The sequence below is a fragment of the Phacochoerus africanus genome, chromosome 3 (assembly GCF_016906955.1).
Source record: "Phacochoerus africanus isolate WHEZ1 chromosome 3, ROS_Pafr_v1, whole genome shotgun sequence".
NCBI classification, from domain to species: Eukaryota; Metazoa; Chordata; class Mammalia; order Artiodactyla; family Suidae; genus Phacochoerus; species Phacochoerus africanus.
In genome coordinates, this window is record NC_062546.1 from 161,922,033 (window position 1) to 161,949,388 (window position 27,356).

General features: G+C 40.5%; 1 protein-coding gene across 1 annotated transcript; it reads right to left on the minus strand.

Annotated features, from left to right (window-relative positions):
- Positions 1-6,829: 6,829 nt before the first annotated feature.
- On the minus strand, positions 6,830-20,270 carry CAVIN2 (caveolae associated protein 2). Its single transcript, XM_047773105.1, has 2 exons — positions 19,465-20,270; positions 6,830-9,197 (listed from the first exon to the last, which is right to left on the minus strand). The coding sequence occupies exons 1-2, from the start codon at positions 19,945-19,947 to the stop codon at positions 8,406-8,408; spliced, it is 1,275 nt and encodes a 424-aa protein (XP_047629061.1). The 5' UTR covers positions 19,948-20,270; the 3' UTR covers positions 6,830-8,405.
- Positions 20,271-27,356: the final 7,086 nt, after the last annotated feature.

Sequence of the window (27,356 nt, forward strand, 5' to 3'; positions counted from 1 at the left end):
CTGCTTTTCTATTTTCTTTCTCCTTTTCTCCCCCCTCCCACCATACCCTCTTCCCCTTCTTCTTAATTGTCCTTCTTATCTTTCTTCTTTTTTATACCCTTCCTTCACATGTGAGGAACTTCTTTCAAAACTGTTTTGTATCTAAATATATCGCTTCCTCTAGCAGATATTACTTAAATTTACATTGGAGAAAAATTATTTGATTCTCTTCCAAAATAGGGACTTCTGGGGAACCCATCTGCTCTAAGACAAGTAGATGTTTCAGGTAGAAAAGTGGGTCTGAAGCAAGCTGTGCCCACAATTTAAAAATCCTTGAGATAATAAATAATCTGTCTTGCTCTTAAGAATGATTCATTTTTTCTTTTTCTTTGTTTATTTATTTATTTTTTTTGACTGTGCCTGCAGCATGTGGAAGTCCCCAGGCCAGAGATCGAACCTGTACCATAGCTGCATCCTGAGCTATGTCACTAGGGAACTCCCAAGGATGATGATTCATTCTTGATCAGTATGCTTTCTTATATAACTATTAAAGAAATAAAAAGCTACTCCTCAGTAGCTGTGAAGACTAATACAGATCCATATTTGCAATTAAAGAAGGAGAGCCAAGAGAGTTAAATGAGAAAAGCTAGATGCAGTAATATCCTTGTTATCTAAATATAAAGAGAAACTATAGAGATGCCTATATATCTTTCATATTTTTTCCTGGAAAGATACATAAGAAGACTTGACCATGGTTACCATAGGAGTATAATGTTGGGGAAAGTGGAAAAGGCTAACTTCTTTAATTTTCATTTAAGAACTTTTTGCACCATTTGAATTTTCTTACCATATTCCATTATGTTGTTGGCAAAATTTTAAGATGGACCCAAGATTTACCACCTCCCTTGAGGACACGCCCTGCATAATCCCCAGATCTGTGACCATGATGGATTTTACTCTTTTCATTATGTCTCATGGTATAATTCACTTTAAGAGAGGTTAGCTAGGTGGTACTGACCTAATCACAGGAGGACCTTTGAAGGTCAGAAATTTTCTTTTGCTAAAGAAGAAGAGGAAGTCAAGATCCAAAGTACAAGAAAGAGGGGCTGTGCCACTGCTAGCTTGAAGATATGGATACTGTGTGGTAAAGAATGTGAGCAGCCTCTGGAGCCAAGAGTCATTGGAAGTGGGGACTTCGGTTCTACAGCTGAATGCAGGGAACTGAATTCTGCTAAAAAGAATGACCTCCAAAGCAGATTTTCCCCAGACCCTCCAAATGAGACACCCTGATTTCAGCCTTGTGATACACTGAGCAGAGAACCCAGCCACATATAGCAGGAGGTTATCTGGGCTTTAGGATTATGGATCATTTCCCCCTACGTAGTAGTTGTTTAAGTAAATAAAGAATCTTAGTAAATATTATTTTTAAAAAATCCAACTCTTACTGGAAGGAAAATAGGTGCTCTCTCAAAGTTGGATGTAAAGTTACTTCCCCTAAAGTAAGTCAAATTCTGTCATTGATTTCTATTGTATGTTTTTATTTATTCATTCCTGTATCATTCTCACAGAGATATAGAAATAATAATAAATTAGTGATGTGTTTTCATTGAGAGAAAATTCCCTAACATTAAACAAACAAAACCAAAACCCGTTTGAAAGCTTTTGGCAAGAGAGTGACTAAACAAGCAGTTTATTCTGGGCCACATTGGTAATGTGGGACAGAAGGGCATGGCTGTTTGGTTTGCAGTGAACCAGTGAGCCCAGTCCCCTTAGCATGTGCTCAGTACTTACTCATGAATTAGAGCAGGTGAAGTGTGCTTGCTGTTAGTGATGCATTTGAAAAGCTATAAGTTTTCTTCCATTAAGAGTCTCCCTCCTACCATTTTGTTTCACACTTTAGAGAAGAGAAATCTCTCTTCCTTTGTAGTCTTTACATCCACACACCTGTACTTTCCGTTGGTTAGATTACTTTTATCCCCAGTCTGGAAATTTGTGTTGTGTTACACGGCCAAGCTTCACTATCGCCATTAACTGTCTTGAGGGACTATTTCTCCAATACCACATTTCTTAAGCCTGAAGATTTATTTTTTTTCTTGCAGATTATTTGTTTCCTCTTGCTTTGCTTCTCTGAATTCTAATTCTTTCTGTAGGGGGCTCCCAGCACTTTCCCCTTCCTCAGTAGATAGAAAGTTCCTAGATGGCAAAGACTCTTCTCTTGTCAGTCTTATCTACAGACCCAGCATGGGGCCTGGAATATATAGGTGCCCAGTAAATGTTAATGGAACAAAGTGGATACCTTTATTGGGGAAATGTTTCTTGCAGATAAAAACTTCCTGTGGTGATTGGATAATTCAGGCCTAACTGCTTTTACTTAATCTCTGAAAAGTCTTGACCAAAGTAGCTGGGAAAGACCTTTTAGTCTCTGACAATAAAAAGAGTGATGGTAGGAAGAAAAAAGAGAGAGAACTAAAGATTATAATGAAATTATTTCCAATATCCATCAGCTTCCCTTTCTCTGGTTAATTTTGGGAATAATCCCATAAGCCAAGATACTGCCTTTTTCCGTACATCTTGGGAAGGAGGAGGGGAGGGCTTCCTTGTATTATGTAGGGGTTTAAAATTATTGATTTAAAGCCCCTAGGAAATTTGATTTTTCAAATAAGGACGTATTCCCCAGAATACGTTGCCTTTCCCTACGTGTCATTGGGGTTCTGGAGACAATTAACCTCTAGTGCACCTTGGAGAACACAGCTAATCCTAGTGCTTCCTTAGAGCTTCAAGTGGTTGCAAGGCATAAAATTTCTCCTTAGCAAAGGACATCTTGCCCCTGTGCTAAATCAGTATCAGTTTTTTTCCCCTCAACTCTGAGCTTTGAAGGCTCAATTTAGCATCCCCAAAATTGAGTTGTGTTCTTTTCCTTTACTACCTCATTGCTAACAATAAAGAGCTGAAAAATTGGAGTGTTGGCTGGCCATTTTGCTTTGATATATATTGGAGAGCAGAGTGCAGACTTGGCTTTTTGTCATCTATAGGACCCCTTGGTTATGGATAGGATTAGCTATTTTTCTTTTGAAATGTAAAAATAGAATAGTCACAATATATGCTCAGTTTATCCCCAATTCCAATCTCTTTGACACCCAGGGGCTCTGCAGGTAACCCACAGGTAGCTAGTGCTGCTAATAACAGGAAGTGGTGCTTTCCCATTAGAGAACATAAAACCACCTTTCAGTGTGATTGGCAGCTGTCTCCTCAGTGCATCAACTATGCAGCAATGACAACAGTCTTTTTACAAATGCAGCAAGTGGCAAGAGAAATTTCTTACAAGTTCTAGCAAGGGTTTTTGCATTTCTATTTCTCTAAGAACAATTTTGTGCTTTTTCTCAAGGCAAATCCAATCCTGTTAGCTGCTTTCTATTCCTGTGTGCGTGCCTCTAGGAGGGAGAACCCAAGAGCATTCATTTATAGACCAGGAGTCAGAAACTGACGATTTATACAGAGTCTACATGCAAACAGCAGACAGTTCCAGTCGACTCAAACAATATTTAAAATGATTTGAGCTAGTTGCCAGAAATTAAAAGCCAGGAGGTTTTCATATAAAAAAGAAACCCGAATTTTGGCTCTTAAAAGAAGTTGAAGCTTTGACAACAATGGGCCTGACCCCCAAACATGGCAAGTGGAGTTGGGTAGTGGGTGCCAGTTGACCACAATCCAGGGTGGCTCCTAGAATGCACCATCCATTTTTGGAAGTTACCAAAGACACTGCCTCCAGGCAGATGAATTTTGAGGGTATCCCATCGGAGAGGTCACGGCCCACTTGTAACAGCATTGCCACAACTGCAGCCATCCCCTGGAACCATGCTCTGAGTGAGCCCTTCAGGCATTTGAGTTTGTGACCACTGCCAAAGCCCTTGGAAGAAGTCACTGCCTGCAGCAAACATCCTGATGAATGAGGGCTGGCCTGGAAGGTTTTCTTTGATTACTTGCCCACAGAAATGGAGATACCTGAATTTGCTTGACCTAGGACCTGTTTTCCTTGAGAAGACAGCTGGAGAATTTTGTAGAAATTATCTTCAGAGGCTAGGTCTCCATATTGTCAGGATTTGCCCTACTTCCCAAACCTCCACACTTCCCCTGCCTCATGCTGATTTGTCATTTGCTAGTATTTTCAGCCTATGAGAGGATGTGTCCAGGCAGGATAAAGCAATTTCGCTAGCATGACACAGGGATATGACTCCTCTAACTTAGAGTTTGAGGCATACTTCTTGTGCCGTCTTTGAATTAGCTCATTCTAGTGTCTATCTCTGTTGGCAGCTTGTGCTTGTTAAACCATGCCCCACAGTGAACCCTGCAGCCATTGACAATGGACGATGCCAAGGAGCTTAGGAGTCCTTCTGTGTCCTCCTGAAGAATATAGTCTCTCTGTGGCTCCCCAAGAATAGTGAGCCTTTTTTTTTTTTTTTAGAATTAGTATGACAGTCATTAAAATCATTTACAAAGTGCAGCTGTATGTTATGCTGTATAAAGGGTGATAAAGTGAAGTTAATGCCATACCATCTGAGAGCATATAAAGTGATTCATAATTAAGCACTGTTGGGTGGTATAATTAGGAGTCTGTTTTGGCAGTATCGTGGATTTCAGACTGGGGTTGAGTACTGACTCTGACACTCAAAATTTATGTGAACTTGGACTAGTGTTTTAACTCCTTGACCTTCAAAGGAAAAATGGTTAAATTGCAGCATGATGAGTGAGACCTTAGCATTTTTAAGAACCCTGGAGATACCTTGCTTTCCCCATCATACCAGTTGGGGTAGTAGCTGTAAAAACAATATTCCTCTAATAGAATTCATTTGATTAAAGGAGATTATGCTATCACGCAGTAGGTACACAATATTCCTGGCCATTGGAGTGCCAAGCCTGGGGGAAAGTAGGCTATCAGAAATGGTTTCCTCTCCCCCATGTTTTTGTCTTCAGGCTTTGGGCATCATGAATTTTACCAGGTGGGAGGAAAAAATGGTTGTATTGCTCAATAAACATTTAATAAATGGATTTTACAGTGGGAAGTCTTTAAGTGTATGAATATTAAGCTGTTTTGCTAAAGGTGTGGCTTCTTAATTTGGACAATTAGTGTGAAGAGTTAAGGATAATTTTAGAGTTTCAGATACTACAGGATAACGCAGTGGTTAAATCAAAAATAAGAAGAACTATATCTTTAACAGTGTGCGTTACCATGTGTTTCCTTTAGGAACGAGTTCCTGGCTGCAGAAATCTCTATCTCGACACTCAGATCAAGCAGAATACAAAGGTCCAATGCCAATTTCATCTGAAACTTGTTTTGCAGTGTCAGAGTCTTGGTTTTTAGGAAAGGACTTGTGGTTGCTATGGAACTGTTAATAATGATTGCTGCCTGTACCTCAATTCCTTGTACTCCCAATCTCCAATGTAAAATCACTTAGACTTGGGCCGTAGGGCAGTAAACAAACTTTCGAGCAAGAATTAACTGGGCTTGGGCATTAGCGTCTTAATGTAGGAAATGACTTTCATTATAACCTTTACTTACACTAGTGGCTTGGCTATGTCAAAGGAACTTCTAGTTTCCCGATTGTGGACTGAGACGCATGAGGTTCAAACCATATTCTTCTGCATGAGCATTGCTAAAACCAGAAACATTTTGGACTTTCATCTTACAATAAATGTAAAAAAAAAAAAAATCTTTATTTTTTGCAGAACTGACCTCAGTGTGGGTCTTTTATTTTCACGCATAAAAAGAAATTCAGCCATATACTAGATTCATAAGTGGAAAGAAAAATATTCCTGTTGAAATATATCTATATTTTTTAAAAATAAAATCCTCACAGGAAAAAAAAATGATATCTTTGCTATATTTCTGTGAGATTTGTGATCCATGTAATAGACACTTCTTATTCCTGAAGTACATTTCTAAGATAGGAATCTCAGTCATTATTAATATATAACCAATCTTTGGGGGAAAACTAATCCAGTTCTTGAGCTCCAGGTACATAAAGTTAGGAATGGGATATTGGATGGGTGGAAAGAAGACGTATCTAATTTGGGGACTTTGCAGCCTCACCAGTATGTGAAAAATTCAACAATAATACAGAATAAGTAGTTTCCTTTTCCACAACTGCTGCTCTCTCTAATCCCTATAGTATCTGTTTGCCGGCAATTATCTGGCATGATTCTCTGTTTTATTGCTTAGGATTTTATCATGTCAAATGAGGAACAAAGAATAAATGTTAGTCAAATCTAAAAAGATGCCTGAGTGTAGTTTTTCACTAACATGCAGATATTTTCTAGGGGCAAGCGACATAAGCATTTTTGAAAAGAAAGTGTAAACATTCCATTAGCTCTGGATCCCCCAATTCCTTGGCTGCAAAAAGTGACAGCAGCTTTGTAAAGGTTAAACAGGCGTGCTTAGGGCCCTGAGTAAAATTAAGTCTTCTACCAAGTGGATGGCCCTGCAGAAGACAAAGGTGCATCTGTGTGAATAGACTGAATGTACAGTTCAATACATTCATGTTTGCAAGGCTATTTAAGGTATTATAAGATCTGGTACAAAATAATAAAAATGCAGATGGAACTATCAAATTCATCAAGCTGCTGCAGTAAATTCAGATGCTCTCCAGAGCTGGCAAGGTGATGTCAAGAAAGTTAAACTTGAAGAATGAGACTTGGATTTCTAAATGAGATCAGGGAAAAAAAGAAAGTGGAATTAATAGGGGAAATCAAGACTGAAACAATCAACATGACAGCTACATTTGGAAGAGAGTTTAAAAATCAATTCTTTCTGCTTGTTTTAAAATTGTGCTGCCAAAAAGCTGACATTGTTATATACTTTTTATTTTTTGGTTTATTTAGTCTTCTTTAACACAGCCATTGTTAGTTCAACAATCTAATATTCGGGGTACATTATTGCAAAGTAAGGACAGTTATGCCATCGATACATTTTTTAATCTTATCCCTTTTACAAGGCAAAGCATAGTTTTTTAATACTGTCTTGCAATATCTGTATTTGTAAGGTTACTTATAGTGAGTGGTACATACCAAATGTGGGACATTTACTCCCTGGTACAACTGTCTCAAACTGTAATAGTTTTCTCAAAACACTACCATTCTCTAATTAAAAATAAAGCAATAATTAGTATAATGTTAGGCAGTAGTAAAAATTACCCTGTCTGAGTAAATGTGCACATACACAAAACATTAGCATGCTTTAAGAAAAAAAGTATTAATATTCTGTGAAATTAATATATAAATAAAACATGACCTGGAATGAAATTATTGCTGTGTATGTGTACAAAAAAGGAAAAATAGCATCTTTCATTTCCCAAACCTGTTGCTCCCAGCATCTTATAAACCTACATTACATCATTTGGAGTGTAAGGACTATTGCAAACTTGGAAAACATTAAAGAATAGTATGATCCAACTTCCTACAAAAGGCAGTATACATTAATTAATTTTGAAGATTTATGTTCCTTCCAATGCCAAAGAGACTACATCCTTTTGAACTTCCTTAGGGAAATATTTGTAAAGTCTTTTATTTATTAAGAAAAATTGCAGTTTTAATACAGTAAAATTTTTTATGTATTTGAAAATACTGGAAAATAAAAATGTGAAGATATAACATTATTTCAGTATATATGAGCTTCTTTTTAGTGTTGTATGAAGAGTGAAATACTTGAACTAATATTATAAATATTTTACTTTTGAACACATGCTTTTTTCTCTCTGTCTTCCTTCTCTTTGGAATTCTTTTTTCCTGTTCCTCTTATTTTCTAACTTCTCTTTAGTTTTCTTTTTCTAAAAGTCCCACCTTTTCTACGTGTCTTACTTCACTAGCTGAATGTAGTAGTCTTTTAATTTCTCCTTCATTTTCAGTAAAGAGTGGTTTCTACTGAGTAGCCAACCTTCTCTTCTACCTTTTAAGAAAAGTGTTTTTTTCTTAAAATATAAAATTTATCTCCATAGCTTAAATATATATGTATATTATATATCATACACTTGAAATTTTAGATTCACAGAGTTCTATGGAAATGCTGTATATTGCTGGCGCACTATTCACCAAGCTTATGGAATGATGAAAAATGAATCACATTTCATGATTAGTATCTTATAGCCTCTGGTTTTTCTGACAAGCCCAATTGATTAGTGTTTTCCTGACTGCTTCTTTTCTTTTTCTGGGCAGTTTTGGATAACTATAGAAATGGAACCTAAGAGGAAGTTAGAAGTGTAGACCCTGACACGTTGCTTTCATAGTAAATCTTGGTTAAGTGTGTGCTGCTACTGTGTAGTAAATGTGGGCTGTCTGCACAGTAAGACGCTGTGAGTGGCTAGTGCTGGAGTTGTTTCTAGGCTCTGCTTATCCATCTAACTGCAAGAACAGGCTGGGCACAGTGGGCTGGGCATTTAGGAGGTCTGGTCCACCTGGAGCACAGCTGGCTGCATGGGCTCCTCATCTGACTGCTCTGCCTCCTCAGAGGTTTGCATGTAGCCTCCTGCATAGTGCACCCGCTGTGCCTGTTCCACGACCACCGATTCCTCTTCTTCATCTTCCACAATAGCCAAGTCAATGTTGCTATCCATAGCCGAGCTACTCCCTCTCGAGGCCGCCCTCCCAGCATCTCCCTCCAAGCTCTTCCCTTCCACCAGGGCACTGGGGAGGGATGCTTCAGAAAGACCCTCTGCAAATGAGCTCTCCTCATGGTCGTTGGGCATCTCACTACTAGGCATGTCTTCTGACTTGGTCTCATTTTCTGCAGGGCTTTCTCCCTCTCGAACTTTCTTTCTACCGAAAGTGAGGGGAGAGACCTTGAAGGGGGAGCTTTTCCCTGAGGATATTTTCTGGTGATTGGAAGTGAGAGATTTCTTAATCTTCTCTCTCCTCTCTACAGATACGATCTTTGTCCCCAGCTTGTTCATCTTTTTCTCGATGTTCTGGCGAGAAAATGCTTTCTTGAGGCTATCCACTTTCCGGAGACTGGATCTTTTTATTTTCTCTGCCCTACTTTCTTCCATCTTTTCCTCTGCACTGTCTTCCAGGGCCTCCTCGTTGTGGGGTAATTCATCATCAGATGAGAGGTCCACTGTGTGCAAAGTATCCTCCAGAGACCTGTTTTCATCTGCAAGTTCTTCCTTCCCTTCCGCTGGGCTGGACACAGGGTCTTTCACAAACACATTGGCAGGGATCTCATTTTCTTCCTGAAAATATGGACAACATAGATTTCATGTTAGTAACACATTTTACAAACAGTCCTGAACTGCAGTAATTTCTGTGCATGTGCTTTTGGCATGATAGAAACCAAGTATCTGTAGCTTCTAGAATATGAAGGGTTAATTCTAAACTGATCAAGTCATTTCCCCTAGACTGGATGTGGCCAAGGGCTGCCTAGCGGGGAATATTATGAGGGCAACTGGCCAGGGCTCTATCAGTGACAGGCAGGGAGGGATATGGGCTGTGGCTCAGATAGACCAGGAAGCTGCCCTGATAAAGGAGCTAAAGTAAGTTACTGTGAACCCAGAGCACCTCTCTCTCCCACCCTCAGGCTCTGTTCCTGCCAAAATCCCACTGCACAAGAGCCTGGAGGTCAAGTTAGAAGATAAAAGATGGGGGCAGGGGAGAGATCTGGGAAGTCTTCAAGTGTCAGACACCAGGTAAATCCTCAAGCAGGTTTCCTCCACAAATAAAAGTCCGAAGTATAAGTATGGTCAACCTTGGTATCTATTTAAAAATGAACACTAGTTTTTCTAATGATATAATTTTGGAGTAAGAGAAGCAAGGGCTAGCCTTCCTGGGGACCCACTCACGAAGGCTTGTGGTTTAGTATGTGCTTTGTGGGCGTTATAAGAGGACGTGGTATAGTATGGTCGTTTCTGGAGTAGTAGGGGGATTATGCTGCCAGGCATAGTTTATCAAGCCTGTGTTGTTAAACCCAGCTTCCTTGGGCAAGAATACGTCAGCCCTCACCTCCTTATTATTCCCAAGCACGTCTTCCTCCAGCTTCTAGATGTACAAAGATCTGCCTCTTGCTATGGCTCAGGGAGCAGAGCCAGAAAACCTGCCTCCAGAGTGCAAGGGAGATGATTCTCCAGTGTCGCTAAGTGGAGAAATTTGAATTCAGACAGACTTGGGTCACACAGCATCGGCATCCCTTTGATTTTATATTTTTCTTTAAATATTATAGGAAAATGAGAGCCAGCCAGCAATGTGCTTTCACATTTTCACTGGAAGAAATGGTATAGTGGTAAGAACGTATGGCAAGAGGCCCGAGTCTCAGTCCTTGCTGTGTTGCTCCATGGCTGTGAGGCTTTCAGCAAATAACTTAATCTCCTTGGGTCTCAGTTTCTTCCAAATGTGAACAAGAGGATTTGACCCAGATTAGCAGCTTTCAAACTGCACTCTCAAGGGCCCTAGGGATTCTGCAAGACTGCCGAGGTGGGCCAGGCTCCAGAGCCCACTGCCACCCAGGCCTCAAGCAGAGCTTCATTGTTGCCTGATTATATTGTGGACTGCCCAGTAAACTTTCAGTTTGAAAAATAACTAGATTTAGTGAATTTAAAAGTCTGTTCATGCAAAGTTTATGGTAAACAGTATGCACTTCCCTTCTCATTTTGCAACTTTGATGAACTGAAATGTTAGTAAAATTGGGGTTGTAATAAAAAATATGTTCTAAGTGTGTACCTGCATATGTTTCTTCTTGAAACAAAAACTAAGTGAACGATGTTTTAATATAGAGAAACTCAAAAATCTCTCTCCTTATTAATCATAGAATAATATAATTTATGATACCCTCTGAAAAGATACAGAGCCCTTGGCCCCCCCCTATTAAACACACACTCATAACAGTGTGCTTTCCATAAATTGGTTAGAAACAGAGTCTTGGGTAGAGGTAAAAGGCAGGATGTCTGGTTAAATATAATCCTTGATAGAATAAAGAAATCACAGATTCTGTTTCCCAAAGCTCTCTCCACACTCATTTTGAATATCACAGAATGTGTCGGATAAAAGTATAAAAGTATATCAGTATAAAAGATAAAGTAAAAAATTGAAAGGAGCATGGGTTTCCCACAAGTCATTTATGACATGGACCTTTACAGAGAGCAACTTGCCATGCTTCAAATCTCAACTTGGCTCTTTTTCATTGGCATGTATTCCCCATGAGGGTGAGGACCTTTTTGTCTCTTGTTTGCTGTTATGCCCCAGTGCCTAGAGTAGTTCCTGACAGCTCAGCAGCTGTTTGTTGAAAGAGTGGGTGGGCGTTCCCGTCGTGGCGCAGTGGTTAAGGAATCCGACTAGGAACCATGGGCTTGCGGGTTCGGTCCCTGGCCTTGCTCAGTGGGTTAAGGATCTGGCGTTGCCGTGAGCTGTGGTGTAGGTTGCAGATGCGGCTCGGATCCTGCGTTGCTGTGGCTCTGGCGTAGGCCAGTGACTACAGCTCCGATTGGACCCCTAGCCTGGGAACCTGCATATGCCGCGGGAGCAGCCCAAGAAATAGCAAAAAGAAAAAAAAAAAGAGTGTGTGGTGGTTGAGGAGTCTTCCTAAGACAGCCCTGGGGTGGCTGGGGTGGAGACTGCCCTTCCGTTGGGCAGGCCTGAGGACTACAAAAGAGGGGACTTAGCTCTGTGTCTAGAAGGAATGTTTGCTGCCTGCTGTTGCCACTGGGAAAAGAGGAGAACCAAGCCTAAGGGGCTCAGTGGTTTCCATTTTTAAGAAAGGATTTTATTCTCAGTGGATGAGCATTACTGAAAAAGGGGCAGACAGCAGAAATAGCTAGGGATCTGAGGCTTAGTCCTGAAGCAAAATTACTTCTGGGGTTTGACAAGAGGGTTGGGAGAGTTTGACAGGAGTTGCTTGCAGGAAAGGAAGAAACCAAGAGCTCAGTGAAATGTTACTAAAGTCCTCAAGAAGGCAGAAAGCCAGGTGTAAAACTGTAAAAATAAGCCTTGGTTACTAGAGAAGAGGTATATTTGGTATAGTATTATTTCAGTTATCAGAGGAGTGCCTTCATAATTTCCCTTTCTTCAGCCTCAGCAGAAGATGGACATATTCACTGTACATCTTAAAGAATTAAACTAATGCTATTATATTTTAATGTCGTGTAAATTTTATTGTTAAAAAGGCAGAATTACTGTTGCGTCTTAGAGTGTTGTTCCCCTTACCTTGTGTCCTTTGAGGACAGGTTTGGAAAGAGTGCATTATCAGGTGAATCAGAAGTGATCTTCTGTAGATCCCACTGCACATGTGAGGGCAGTTGAGGGAAGGTGGGAAGCACAATTGAATTCTTTTATACAATGCCAGGGAAATTTATATAAGAACTCTTTGGTGCCAACTATGAAAATAAACCCAGCGGGAACAGACATAATCCAGAATGAGCTGGATGTGTCTTTATACAACTGGAAACAAGTAAGATATGTCTTCTTGGCCAACTGCTATGCTTCTGCTGTCATTTTAATTACTCAAGCAGTATTTTGTGTTCTGTCTACTGGACAGTGTTTATTTTGTGGCTTCTTACAGTTCCACTCTGAAGGTAAGCCCTTTGCTTTCACACAAGAATTGTGAGTGTCCAAGTACATGTACATCTTAACATTTCCGTAATGTTTATTTAGAAGCAGAAAAATGCTGACACTCTTCAAAATCTCTATTCTTTAGTAAAATGTACACATTTATTTGACTACATAGTATTGTTAAAGTGGTAGAAATTCACCTTGAACTTCAGACAGTGGATCCTCTGTAACTGCAGTGTTCCCCAGGAGTCTGGTCATACCTGCTCATGTGTCCTTGCTCAGTCCTATCACACACACACCTTATGGAAACACTTGATATTTCACCTGCCTACAGGTGAGGCGATATTGCTGCCTTCAGCCTCCTGTTATAATGTTTTTGATCTGCTTTTTTTTATAGTTTCTAAGACTGATGGATCTTTCAAGGGGGAGGATTAAATATACAACCTCACTTCTGTCTCCACTTAACTGTGCTAGTTACTCATTTATCTACTTAGGGTTTGTAACCTGTTAACAAAGCATTAAGGATCCCTTGTGGGTCACATTCTTCCTTGGGTAGCTCTGCCCGGTAGAGGCCTCCAGCAGCAGGTGCCTATTTGCCCTACATATTTATTTTCTAAAAGGTACAAAGCCCCACTGATGCCACTGCTCCTGACCTTTCACAAGGACCCTTAGAATTTTTATAAAAGGGAGGGAGAGTCAGTCAGCACACTTCAAACATATGTGCATGGTATGCTTGCACCATGAAAGAGAAAAGGAATGGAAAGAACTCTTGAGAATAGCATGTTTTGCTTGCACTTCTGCTTGTTTGCCATTCAGTATTGGTTCTTGTGAACTAAGAGCCTCAGTCGTGTATGTAGATATCAACACAGAGATATCAACATGCCAGGAACTTCTTAGGTGCTTATGGGAGCAAATCTTATTTGCACGTATATAAATACACACTCTTTAAAAGAGGAGTCGGAGTTCCTATTGTGGTTCAGAGGTAACGAACCCAACTGGTATCCATGAGGATGCAGGTTTGATCCCTGGCCTTGCTCAGTGGGCTAAGGAGCCGGCATTGCCATGAGCTGTGGAGTAAGCTGCAGACGCGGCTTGGATCCCGAGTTGCTCTGGCTGTGGAGTAGGCCTGCAGCTGTAGCTCTGATTCGACCCCTTGCCTGGGGATTTCCATATGCTGTGGTGCAGCCCTAAAAAGCAAAAATAAATACATAAGAAGGAGACTGTGACTAGCATTAGAAAAGGAAGCCTACAGTAAGTCATTTAAAAGCTTGACTAAGGCAGTTTGCTCTCCTGTCACTAACTTATCATCCCCGGTGTTAGAAGAAAATAACAAAGGCTGTTAACATTCCCAAAGGGATGTGGTGGCATCCTGGAGGGATATGAGGACCATAAATTTGTGTCCATGGAATGTTTTATCCAATAATCGCTAAATACTAGTTATTAAAATGGAATTATGCCCACCTGACATTCTGATTTATAGGCCTCTTTTACACATTGATGGGTCTCTCCGATTTGTGTTTCAGAGGTATAGATTGCCAAGTGGATAAAGCCATTGATTAGAACTGCACCCCTAAGGCAGCTGTCGGTGGAATCAGCAAGTCATAAGAATAAAATGCATTAGTTATAATCCCTGAGCAGTCTTTTACATTCTTGAGGATTTAAAAGTTTCATTATTTTTCAGTGTTATCAAGGGTTCAATTCTTTTTTTAAGATCACACCAGTTAGGTGTTCTTTGTTGCATGCAAAAAAAACACAAAACAGACAAAAAAAGCAAACCACCCTGAATTATTTAAAAGCTGTTGTAGAAAACCCAGTAAACATGAACTTTGCCATAGTGGGATTATAGTGTTTGTTTTTACTCATTTCATTATTCAACTCTGTAATTTCTATTATTAATAAAATGAAACCTTGCTAGTCATTTTGTTTCTCAGGGCCTCTGCTCCTTTGATATAAAATGAGGTTAAATAATGTTTGAGGTGCTTTCCAGCTCTAGAATATTTGATTCTGTGATATTAACCTAAATCCCAGGAAAACTAGTTAACAAATTGCAGAAGTGATCTCATAGTGTACAAATAAATGCCAAACGTGTTTTGTTTCATGCAAGAATCAAAACTGTAGACCTGAGTTGCACTGGAGGACATTTTTCACTTGTTCAATTCAAACATATAGATTACAGAGCAACAGAAGGGACAACATTTACTTGGAAGGGCTGCATCGGAGATAGAGTCTCGTTTTTTAATATATGAGAGAAATAATGGTTCTTTTGAGGAAATACCGACAGTAATCAGTTATTCATTGAAAGTGCCTGAGGCAGGCTGACATTCAGTAAATGTAAATAATAACAATAAGAACTAGTATTTTGTTTTTCTCATAAAAGGGCACTGGAAAAGTAGCACATCAAAACTGATATCCCATTGTGGGAACATTAATCAATGAGATATAAATATTGGCAGTTGTCATATGAAGGTGTCTTTGATTATTGATAGCCCCATTGCTTCTAAGTCTGTACTAATTTAGCAGTTTTCAGAGCAGTGGCTTTGGATAAAGTACAGTCTTTTAAAAAATCAATTTTAAAATAGTTTGAAGATGTTACACTTTTAGCACCTTTCTAAAATTCTTTTCTCATCAAAGGAAACCAAATAATGAATATTTGAACACATTTATAGGCTTGATTCTCCATGAATGAATGTATCCACAGCAAATATCTAACTTCTACTCTTTTCACCCAATTTCACAACTTTTTTTTGTGGATGAAAGTGTAAACTGTCCATGAGTATTTTCATTTTGTTCCCTGGATTTGAAATCATTCCCAACCAGCTTTTTCAAGTAATCATTACTGGAACCTTAGGAGAAGTTAAGTGATCATCATACCCTCAGGGCCAGTTATCTGTGAAATTCTAGTCTCTTCAATCAGCAGAGAATATGTCCCCTTAACTGCAAATTCACTGATTTTCTATACAAATTTTATTTTTAGTAAAAAGATACTTACATATGCATATACAGGCAAAGAATTAGTCTTATTAGTCTTAAGCATTTGCTTTTTAATCAGTAACCCCTCTGAGTCTTACTTCATTTATAAATGGATCCTGTCATAGTATTTTGAATTCAAACATTGATCTTCAGCTATTATTTTTAAAAAATGTAAAAAGGGAAGCTGCTAAATTTAACACGGATTTTACAATTTATTTTATTGCCCAGAAGGAGGTGAATTTTCTCTAGTTTTAGATTCTACTGGTTATAATTTGAAGTAATTGCTAAGGAATGAGAGACAACATCTATAATAGTGTTGTAAGTGGAACACAGAAATAAATAAATGGCATGTTCTAAGTAGAACAAATCAAGGACAAATGTCAGAATTTTAAAAAATTCTGTCTCAGTATCTAGTAGATAAATCTATTAGCCAGCTAACCAAAAAGCATGTGCAGATTTTGGAGGACTTTACAAACTGGAAACATAATCTTCTAAACCCTAGAGGACTGAATATGTTCCAGTTAGGTGACAAGATTTTCTTTTCTCACTCTCTTATTTTTAATTTTTTGTCTTAAACTAGAAAAGCAATGGATTTCGTAAGGGTAAGTCTAGCATGAGGGTCAAGTGGACTGAAAGCGACCAACAACTTAGAGACCTGAAGTGGTACCTGGCATGTTATCTGCCCCCTCACTCTGAGGTCTAGGAAACATCTACCCTCTGCCCCACTGTGCAGATGGTGCTGCTGCTAGAAGGGTCTATCCAGTTGCTTTCAAAGGACTTGGCTTTCTTTGCTCTGGTGGTGACCTAATACTGACTTTAACAAGGTAGTTGTCATACAGTGTATGGCTTGGGTAGGATGGGATCAGTTTTTACCCGAGAGTCATATTTCTAACCAAGTGCAAGTGTAGACTCCTCTCCATGCAAATGCATTTCAGATCCAGCCAGGAAGAGCTTCCATTCTTGGAGCTCTTACAGCCACTAAACCTTTTAAATATGTTGTTCCACTTATTCCTCACCCCATGAGAGAGATACAAGGGAGGAACCATTAATGTTTAAGAGGACACACTTTGAAATCAATTAAATATGAGTTCAAATCTCAGCTTTACCACTTGCTTAATGAATAACTTCAGACATGATATAAACATCTCTGAAGACAAATACCATATGATATCAACAAATATGGAATCTAAAATATGGCACAAATGAACCTATCTACAAAACAAAAACAGACTCACAGACATGGAGAACAGACTTGTGGTTGCCAAGGGGAAGGGGGACGGAGCGGGATGGATGGGGAGTTTGGGGTTAGTATATGCAAACAGTTAGGACATTTAGATTGGATAAGCAGTGAGGTGCTACTGTACAGCACAGGGAACACTATCCAGTCTCTTGGGATAGAACATGATGGAAGATAGTATAAGAAAGGGAATATATATATATATATCCTGGCAGAAATTGGTACATGGTTGTAAATTAACTGTATTTTAATGAAAAAAAGAATAAAAGATGTAAGCATCTCTGAATCTTAGCATCCTCATCTCTACATTGGGACAATTTAAATAAACCACAGAAAGATGCTTTGCCGAGTATGCAGGGCTTGTTAAGAGCTCAAAAAAATTTGCTGTTATTAATAGCCTCAGGGTACAAGTAAGGAAACAGAAGCTTAGAAAAGCTAGAAAATGTGCACAAAATCACATAGTTGACAAGTGGTGAAACCAGGATTTGAACCAGTGTCTGTATGACGGAATTTATCTTCTCAACCCCTATACTGGACTCCTCTCTTACACAAATTATTATATTATCCATTGGCATAGTTACTACCCTAGAAACCCCTATTTTAAAAAGAGTCAAGAGAAAGAGGAACTTTTCCACTGAGGGACTTAACTTCTATTTGTTTTTTAAAAATAGCCATCTTGCAATGTCTTGAGAGTTGAGATTTCTAATATCCTTTAGGCTAATAAAAGATTTTACATGGCTTAAGAAAGGCCCAGATCCTTGCCTATAGTTCTTTGTCTCCTAAACTGCTCTTTAATAAAAAGACCTTGGGGGCTGCTTGGGAAGAGGCCCTGAGTAGAGCCTGAACACAATGCTTTGAAATCTTTCAGCTTCCACCTTGGTCTTGCGCCCCTTTCACCTTTTTCTCATAACAGAGAATGCCTACCATTTCTGGCTGCAAATTCACACCTGTCAGTCCAATGTGACAAAACAGGAGACCATGGCAGGGTTTCGCCAGCAGCTCGTGCCTTTAAGTTCCCAACAGCTGTTTCTTTTAAATGTCAGATTATAGTTCTCTTGAAATTTTTAGTCACGAATCTTCTCCATCCCTCCTCCCAACACCTACAGAACATCCCTGGCAAAACAAAACAAAAACTGATCCCAACAAATTGTGATTTCCTGTACTAGATAAATAATTTTTTGTTTTTCCTCAACTGAGGGGTAGGACAAGAGATAATCTCTCTGATTCATACTGGCAGGAGAGAAATTTCCTTTGATGACTCAGATTTAAACAGGTCTGTACGTGTTTGGTTTTGTTTGGAGATCAGTATTTAATTTAGAAATGCCTTGAGAGTTGAGATTTATAATATCTTTTAGGCTAATAAAGTAAGGATCTTATATGGCTTAAGAAAGGCGCAGTTCATCTGGAGCATGAAAAGCTATTCCATTTGCATTAAAAGCTAAAAAATTTCCGGACTGCAAAAGCCTGCAAGGTATAGGAGGACATCAGCTGCCTGAAGCTTTACAACATCAAGTGCAATTTGGGGAGGACAAAAAAGCAGCGAGATGAGTCTTTCCTTTTATGGAGAAAGGGGGCTTAGGTTCTAACTTGGCAGAGCAGATTCATTTAGAAAAAGAAGGCTCCCTCGGTTTAAATTCCAATTTCTAAATCTCTTTTGGGAGATGAAGGCTCTTCTTGTGTGCCTTACACAATCAAACAGTTGGTTAAAGCCTCTCCCCTCCATGGCTTTGAAATCCTCTCCTATTCACATGGTCACAACGAGACAGCCCTGGGGCAGGGATGGCAATTGCTTCCTGGGCTGTGTGCTGGCTGGGTTCCACTGGGCGGAAGGGCTTCTAGCATTAAGGCAGGGCTCCCCTTGGATTCACAAATGCCCACCACTTGGCAGAACAACAGCCCCACGCAATCTCCCTGTCCCCAAATAGCCTCTTGCTACATTAATTGCATCATTGATGCATTAAAAAAATTAAGTGGCCTTTTTGTGCCAAGGCAGCCATTTGAAGGAGAAAATCTTCAAGACTAGCCTTTGTAACTGTAACTGATAACACTGCCATTGTTTCACTTTACAGTTGTGGTCTCTCTGAGCAATGAGAAGCATATCTAGTGTGCTTGTAGAGTTATGCTTTATAGTTTTTGTACATCATTTGCCAGAAAAGAACTCAAGATTGCTTTGACCAGAAGAGTTTTAGAAGGAGGGGTCTAGTTCATCTTTAATGGGATCAATCTTCAATACTTGGTTAGTCCCCAAAGCATCGGTGACCTTTGGACAAAGGGATGTTTTAAAAAGTAATGAATTTGACTTTTTGATTAAAAAACAAACCCCAGAATTCACATGATTTCCTCATTTCCACAAAGAGTTAATAAACAGCCACTGAATTAATTTGCCCTGTCCAGCTCACAGCTGCGGTCAGAGCCCCAGGTTCACAATGCAAAGTGACAAATGAATTTGACTAGGGTACCTGCACCTGCTCACCTTCCCAACCTGTATGGAGTGCAGCCAGGTGCTCCTGACAAATAACCCCGACCTGCTAACTTCTGAGGCACCTGCCTTGCGTTTAGGCTGCAGTGACCTGGGAAATTCCGAGCCCTGTGTGCAGATTTCACATGCGCCTGCTGCAGGCAATGGGGACAATGCCTTGTGTGTGTGATCCCTGACAGGCAGGACAGATGTACAAACGGCCGTGAGAGCCAGGCAGGCTGAGATCATGGATGCGGAGGAGTCCCAGCTGGGTGGAAGCAGAACGGGGGGCACTCACCTGAAAGATGAGCACTTTGAAGTGGTTACGTCTGAGGAGCTGGGCGTGGTTGTTCTCCAGACGCTTCACCTGCGCGCACTGCCTCTCCATGCGTTCCTTGACCGCGCGTGTGTGGGCGCTGACCTTACGGGACTTCTCCAGCAGCTTGCTCACGGTATTGCTGGTGGAGGCCTGGTACTTGGAGAGCTTGGTGAGGTCGTTCTGGATGCCCTTCACCGAGCCTTCCAGGCTGATCTGCCGCTGCTCCATCTTGTGCTGGTTCTCCTGCACGGCGTCCAGCATGTTCACGAGCTTGTCCAGGAGCGTGAGCACCGTGACAGCGTTCACCTGCGAGTTGTCCCGGATGGCCTCCTCAGTGCTCCCGGGGTTGAGACTGGGGCTCGGTGTGGAGGAGGGTACAGGGCTGGAGCTGGCTAGCTTCGGCTGTGGCATGTCAAGACCTAGGTGCTGGAACTTTTCGGCTTGTGCAGCGTCCTCCCCCATGCCTGGGCAGGTGGAAACTTTCTTCTGGCTCCCGCGAGAAGGATGGCGGTGAGGGGTGCGGAGCTTGGCCCTCTGGTTTGAGCTTGGAGCAGGCTCTCTAGAACTGGCAGAAGTTCCGACAGGCAACAACTGGCTACACTGATCAGGGGAACTGCATTCCAGCTGCTCTTAAAAGACCTACTCCACCCAGTGGGAGGTGAAGGATACAGAACTGAGAACCACTCAGGGTTCAGAGGCTTGCACACACTTCCTCACCACGTTCTCCTCGGCACAGGGCACTTTCCTGTAGGTTTAGCTTTACTTTCCTGCTGCCTCTTCCCTTTTAAAAATAAGTTCAATGTCATATTTCACTCATGACTTCATCTAGAGGCAGAGAAAAACATGCTAATTTGGCCCAGCTCCACAGCCTCCAATTGGCTAAAGCTAGTAAACTTTTCTCTGGCTGCTATGCTGCCTATGCTACAGAGTGCCTGTTATTTTTCCTGGATACAAGTTATTGTAATGGAAAGTATTGTTTGCCTTTGCCCTAGAACAGACTGAGGGGCTGCAGAACGCCTGGTTTCCTACTGGATGGGAACTTGGAGTCAGGCTTGTAGTGTTGGTTTTTAATTTCCAAAAGGATAGAAGTAACTGTGATAATAACAAGGAATACAGCCCAGTTCTTACACGTGCAATTAATGATGCAAGATAAGATGAAAGACACTGAGAGCCAGGGGTGTTAAAACATGCAATGCTGCTATGGACTGTTATCATGTAATAGATGGAACGTTTTCTTTTTCTCTCTTCATTTTTGGCTGCCCTGCGGCATGTGGAGCTCCCAGGCCAGGGATCAGGTCGGAGCTTCCCTGGAGACCTAACCTGCAGCTGTGGCAACATGGGATCCTTGACCCACTGTGTGGGGCCGGGGATTGAACCCATGTCCCAACACTCCCAAAACGCCCCAGATCTTGTTGTGCCACAGCAGGAGCTCCAGAAGGAAACTTTTTGATTGACCACTTTTTAAAAAAAAAAATACTTTCTTAATGGGAAGTAAAATTGAAATGTAAAAGTCAAAAAAAAAAAAAGTGTGGTCACTTTAAGAACTTACAAATGATGATTTAACTAATTTGGAATCAGGGCTGAGAGAGTTTTTTCCAGATGCCCATCTCTGCAAGGCATTTATTGACACGAGTCCAGAAGTGTGACTCTCAGGCAGGTTGAGCTGGAGTTTCTGAAGTGTTTCTAAATGTTTGACATTTCCAAATTTCTGCCCAGTGAAGTGGCACACCTGTTGTAAAACGTGGTCCTCCTCAGCTGAGCCCTTGGGACTTGGGGCTTATTTCCTAAAACGACTTTACATGCTTGAATTGGTTTTAAATGTATCCAGCCTTTGAAAGTGCTTTCAGCAGGAAGTTTGTAATAGGCCTTCTATGAACAGGTTTGAGTAGAACAAATGTCAGCTCATATTGGGTCATAGATTGATAATGGAAAAAGTGCCATTCGTCAATAGCAAAATCTGCATGTAAGCCAATCAATCAGGAGGTCATTTGTTGTCACATTTATTGAATTTGTGATTCCCCACTTTCTACTAGTTCTGTGCTTGATGAACTGTCTAGAGGGTACTAATAAAACTTGATCCAAGACCCTGTCCTCAGTGTGTATGCCTGCTATTTAGGGAAATGTATTTTCCCCAGATTATCGGCACCCCCAAACCCACTTAAAGTGAATCTTTTAAAAATAGGGAGAAAAAAGTAAAATATTTGGTTGAGACTTTACCTTTTAAAAAGTTTAAAACAATTATTAAAATTGATTTACCTTACATTTAACAAATTTAGTTGGCAACTGATGTGTTAAAACATTAAAGGATGAATCAAGTGTTGATTTTGAGACGCATAATTTTCTAACAAAATTATATGGCATCATGACACAATACCCTTTTTACATTTGACTTCAGTGGGCAAATCATGAAGAGGGTCATTACTGCAAAAATATTTGAGAGCTTCATCAGTTTTCCAAGAGCATCTCCTAAATTTTGACATTCTAATCATTCCCTTTTGAGGCACTTATTGTGCCATCATCTGTGTGGATTTCTTTCTTCTTCAAATGTTAACTATTCCAGCTGCAAATTCTCATTTCCCAGAAGAGTTGCCCACGATTCAAGGACTTTTCTAATGTTACCTTCATCAACTTCATGATTTCTTACATGTTTTGAAAGATTTGCAATTTCACACTATAATCACTTTGCCCTGATTTTGCATTGATTTGCACTGATTTTGCATTTCATTGTTGGATATTATATAATCAGTTATATGAATAGGGACATTAAAGACATGAGGTGGGAAAAGGAGAGAAGCTAGTTTTTTAAACAGGAAGAAAGGTTTGGGTGTGTCTTATTTATTTTTTAAAATTAATTTTGAATAACACAAGTTTCATAAGAGTTGCCTGTTACTGTATCACTGTGTAACAAACCAGCCTGAAATTCAGTGGCTGAAAACAATAATCATGAATTTTATTTACTCATGATTCTGGGATTGGCTAGGCAGGGCTCAGCTCGAATGGGTCATCCTTGCTGGGCTCGGTCATGCAGCTGTAATGGAATCTGAGATGGTTTCAGTCACATCTCTGTCTCCTTAACTAGGAAGACTAGAATGCTGCAATTTCTCTGTCCTCAGTCTCTAAGCCTGCAGCGACTGTCCCTCTGATCTCCCTAATAGGAAAGCCACACTTCTCCTCCTGGTGCTTTAGGACTCCCAAGCAGGATCTCTTAAGGCTAGGTTCTGAACTCTCTCCCCTTGTCACTTTCAGTACATTCTGTTGGTCTAAGCAGGTTACAGGCCAAGCTCATTTTCAAAGGGACAGGAAATGGACCTCACCTCTTTATGGGAGGAGCAGCAACGTCCCATGGTAAAGGGTAAGCAGCATGGCAGAGATTGCTGTAGCCATCTTTGGAAACAATCCACCTCAACATGGAAATATTTTTCTTTCAAAAGACTGTTATTGATGGAGTTCCCTGTCGTGGCTCAGTAGAAATGAATCTGACTCGCATCCATGAAGACGTGGGTTTGATCCCTGGCCTCACTCAGTGGGTTAAGGATCTGGCGTTACTGTGAGCTGGGGTGTAGGACACAGACACGGCTTGGATCTGGCATTTCTGTGGTTGTGGCTTATGCTGGTGGCTACAGCTCCGATTAGACTCCTAGCCTGGGAACCTCCATATGCCATGGTGTGGTCCTAAAAAGATCAAAAAAAAAAAAAAAAAAAAGGACTGTTATCAGTAAAGCTGAAGCCCCTTTCAATCTTTCAATCACCATTTTTAGTCCATTCTCTTCACCTTTTTTTAGAATTAATCATTTTTATGGATTTGGAGTATATCTTTGGAAATTATGTTTATAAGAGATCAATTCACTTGTGAATAGTTGTGATGTAATTTACACTGTCTTATAATCATGGGATCTATGAGGAGCTATATAATGGGAACCTGTCCTGTTTATGTGACATAAACTCTAAGGACATCCAGAGTTTATGCAAGAGGAAAGCAAAGGCAACAAAAGAAAGCACTGGTGATGAGTTACAATTTGAGCTAACAGTGTGCTCACTAACTGTCTAACCATATTAACGATCTAGTTGACCTAAATCAAGCCATGTTTCTGTCTGAGAGAGATTAGTAATTGAGCAATCAATTCTTAAAAGAAATGTTTAAAAAATTAAATCTACTTATCGCATACTGTAATGTTTCTTAAAAATTAGGTAATGAAGTTTAGACTTGATACAATGGGAGATAGGCAGATAGAGATTTTTGAATATGTGAAAGTGTGTGTTTAAGAAGGATTAGTACAGAAATAAAATGTAGCAAGGGGTCTCTTAATTGGCAATGTTTGTTGAATGGGAAATAAGCGCTAGGCACTTGGGCTACAAAGATGAGTCCAATGTATTTATATTCCTTTAAAAGTTTCCACTTTACTGGGGGGACTAGGCAGGTAGACAAATACTGGACAAGATATATGGGTGTGGTACTGGAGTGGCGTAGCATGGGGGCTTTAGTCATAGCAGGGTATGGTTGGGGGTCAGAATTCTCCAGCTGACCTCCAGCTGCCTACTGTTACCTTAGGCCCCTAGGTCATAAGCACTGAAGTCACGCCAAGAAAATGCCTAAGTTATTACTAGCTAGGGCCTACACCCCAATTTCCATGTGGTTTCCCATTCTGGGTCATTAATAAGCCACAAGTCGTGGTTAACCCTTTAGTATAATTTCTAAACCAGAGGCAGAGGCAGCCCAATGGTTTCCTTACTTGGCCTTTTCCATTTACGCCCTCCCCCCCAAAAAAAAATCCCTAATTTTTTTTTTTTTTGTCTTTTTGCCTTTTCTGGGGCTGTTCCCACAGCATATGGAGGTTCCCAGGCTATGGGTCTAATTGGAGCTACAGCTGCTGGCCTATGCCAGAGCCACAGCAGTGCCAAATCCAAGCTGTGTCTGCGGCCTACACCACAGCTCATGGCAACGCTGGATCCTTAACCCACTGCACAAGGCCAGGGATCGAACCCGCAACCTCATGGTTCCTAGTTGGATTAGTTCACCACTGAGCCACGATGGAAACTCCAGAATCCTGATATTCTTGGTCTTCCTCCTGTGGCAGTCATAGGAGACCTGGAGTGATGAGCCCACAGAAAAGGGAATTCTTCTCCTCAATGGCTGAAGAAGCAGAGAAGGCTAAATAAGCTGGCCTCTCTCTATATCTTTTTCTCTAAACCTGTATTGTATTTAAAAGCCTTTCAAATGTTGAGTTGCCTCTTGAGTAGGAGGTCACATGAGTGTGTAAACCACAAGGGAAAAAAGAGGAATGACACCATAACCTTTTTTTTTTTTTTTTTTAAGAAAGAAGCAGGGGAAAAAAGAGAAATAAAACAAAAGTAAGGTGTCTTCCAGGAGAAAGAGAAATATTCTACCTTTTTCTTCTTCTTATGAAATATCTTGCACCATCTACCATATAAATGTGAGGTCTCCTTTACATCCCTAACTTCTGTCTGTTGAGAGGCAGTGCTCCATGGATCTTTCATGTTTCTGCAATGTCTTTTGAGCAGATACACTGACAATGCTATGTCCTGGATTAGCTTTTCAAAAATGTTTGTGTGGTGACAAGCTTTGGAAAATAGAAGTAGTAGCAACTGCTAGGGAGGAGCAGAAGGTAGGGTTATTTGATGTCTAGTATGATAAAGATAATGTTTTCCTCTGGGGCAAAGGTTAGGCAAAGAGGTTTGCCACCTCTTTATAACAGATTAAGTTTTCCTCAGATGTAATGCAAACCCACAGCTTCTGCAGGATCCATCAATACCCACCTCTGGGTCGCCCCCATTTGACTTCGTGGCGAGGCCAAGGGAACTGATGTGAACATGAAGCTTACGTGCCTGCTGTGCCATGAGTAATAAAGTCTTTGTTTCTGAGCCAGGAAACTGTGGAAGGTTTAAGTTGTTAGTTTGCAGGTAGGGTAAAATGTCTAAGCATTCACAGTTCTTGAAACTGGTCAGTTTTTCATCTAACCATAGTGTTTTGCATGAATGGAGTTAAGAGAATGAGTTTGAGAATATAGAAATATGTTTAAAGACGCTGGAACTACAAGGCTGGCTAACGTAGGAACCCCTAATGGCAATTGAATCTGCATTTTTTGTGAAATGACTCTTGCGTGGAGAGAGGTGTGGGGAGATGATTTCTAGTGGTAATCTTGTCTTGGCACAATAGAGGTGTGTAATTCCGGGGCATGCTTACAGCTCAGTGCCTTCAAATCAGGAGAGAGTGGCGCTTACACTCGAGGAAGGATTCCAGTAGGTATAATGGAATCTTTGAGGCTGTCAGCTTTATTTTAGAGGCTATGGAAGATGCTTCTCAAAAGAAGCAGAGTTTCCGTGTGCATATTCTTGCTTGGTAGGTTATTTTTTTTGTTTTTTGTTTTTTGCTTTTCAGGGCTGCACCCACAGCAAACAGAGGTTCCTAGGCTAGGGGTCAAATCGGAACTACAGCTGCTAGCCTGTGCCACAGCCACATCAACGCAGGATCTAAGCCCCTTCTGTGACCTACACCACAGCTCATGGCAATGCCGGATCCCTAACCCACTGAGCGAGGCCAAGGATTAAACACGAAACCTCATGGTTACTAGTTGGATTCGTTTCCGCTGCACCACAATGGGAAGTCTTCTTGCTTGGTAGTGTTGGTTTTGGTGAGTGGAAAGGATATTTGTTATCCAGATTGATTTCTCATACTTCTAAGAATACATTAATTCATATATTCATGGAATAAATATTTATCGATCGCTAGTCACTTGCAAGGAATTGTGCTAATTTCTGAATGTATATGATTGTATAAAATATATTTGTCTTTGGTCTTACAGAATTTAACTTCCCTAAGTTAAGGAAGGAAGATGTGGAGTCTGTGTTTTATATTGAAAGTTATTCCTAGAAAATGAAATATGATAAATTAAAATTACTTGTTACTCTTTCCACTGAGAGGTGAAGTCTAATTCCCATTTCCTTATGCATTATCTGGAATAGCCTTAGTGTCTTTCTTGGCCAAATGGAGTGTTTCAGAAGTAATAGCATTATGGTATTTCTGAAGCTAGGATAGGTAAAGGTTTACAATATGCCTCTAGGTTTTTGGGGGGACACTAACTCCTGGAGGAAACTAGTTAATGTAAAAAAAAAGTCTGTCTATATTGAGCCTGCCATGCTATGAGGAAATCCAAGCTGGCCACATGGAGAGGATATGAGGAGAGAAAAATACCTGGCTGGCCCCAGCCGTCTCAGCTGTCTTTAGCCATTTGCATACTTCCTTTCCACTTCCCTACCCAGATGATGCCCTGGTCATTGTGGAGTAGAAGTGAGCCATCCTTCCTGTGCCTTGTCCACATTTCTGACCCGCAAAATTGTATGCCTAATGAAATAATTTTTGTTTTATGTCACTAAGTTTTGGAGTGGTTATGCAATAATAGATCACTGTGAGCATTGGTTAGTTTGCAATGGAAATGCAGTTCATTAAGAATTATTATTAGCAGAGAGTTCCCCTTGTGGTTCAGCAGTAAGGAACCTGACTAGTATCCATGAGGAGGCAGGTTCAATCCCTGGCCTCGCTCAGTGGGCTAGGATCTGGTGTTGCTGTGAGCTGTGGTGTAGGTTGCAGACATGACTTGGATCTGGCATTGCTGTGGCTATGGCGTAGGCTAGCAGCTGCAGCTCTGACTGGACCCTTAGCCTGGGAACGTCCATACATGACAAGTGTGGCCCTAAAAAGACCCTCCCCCCCCAAAAAGAATTATTATTAGCAGTCTACTACTAATACTTAACAGTTCTCCTCATAGAGCTCTTGTATCCAATATTTTTATATGTCCTATTGTTCCCCAAACTTAACTCCTGAATAATATGAAACAAAATAAAAGATTTTGTGT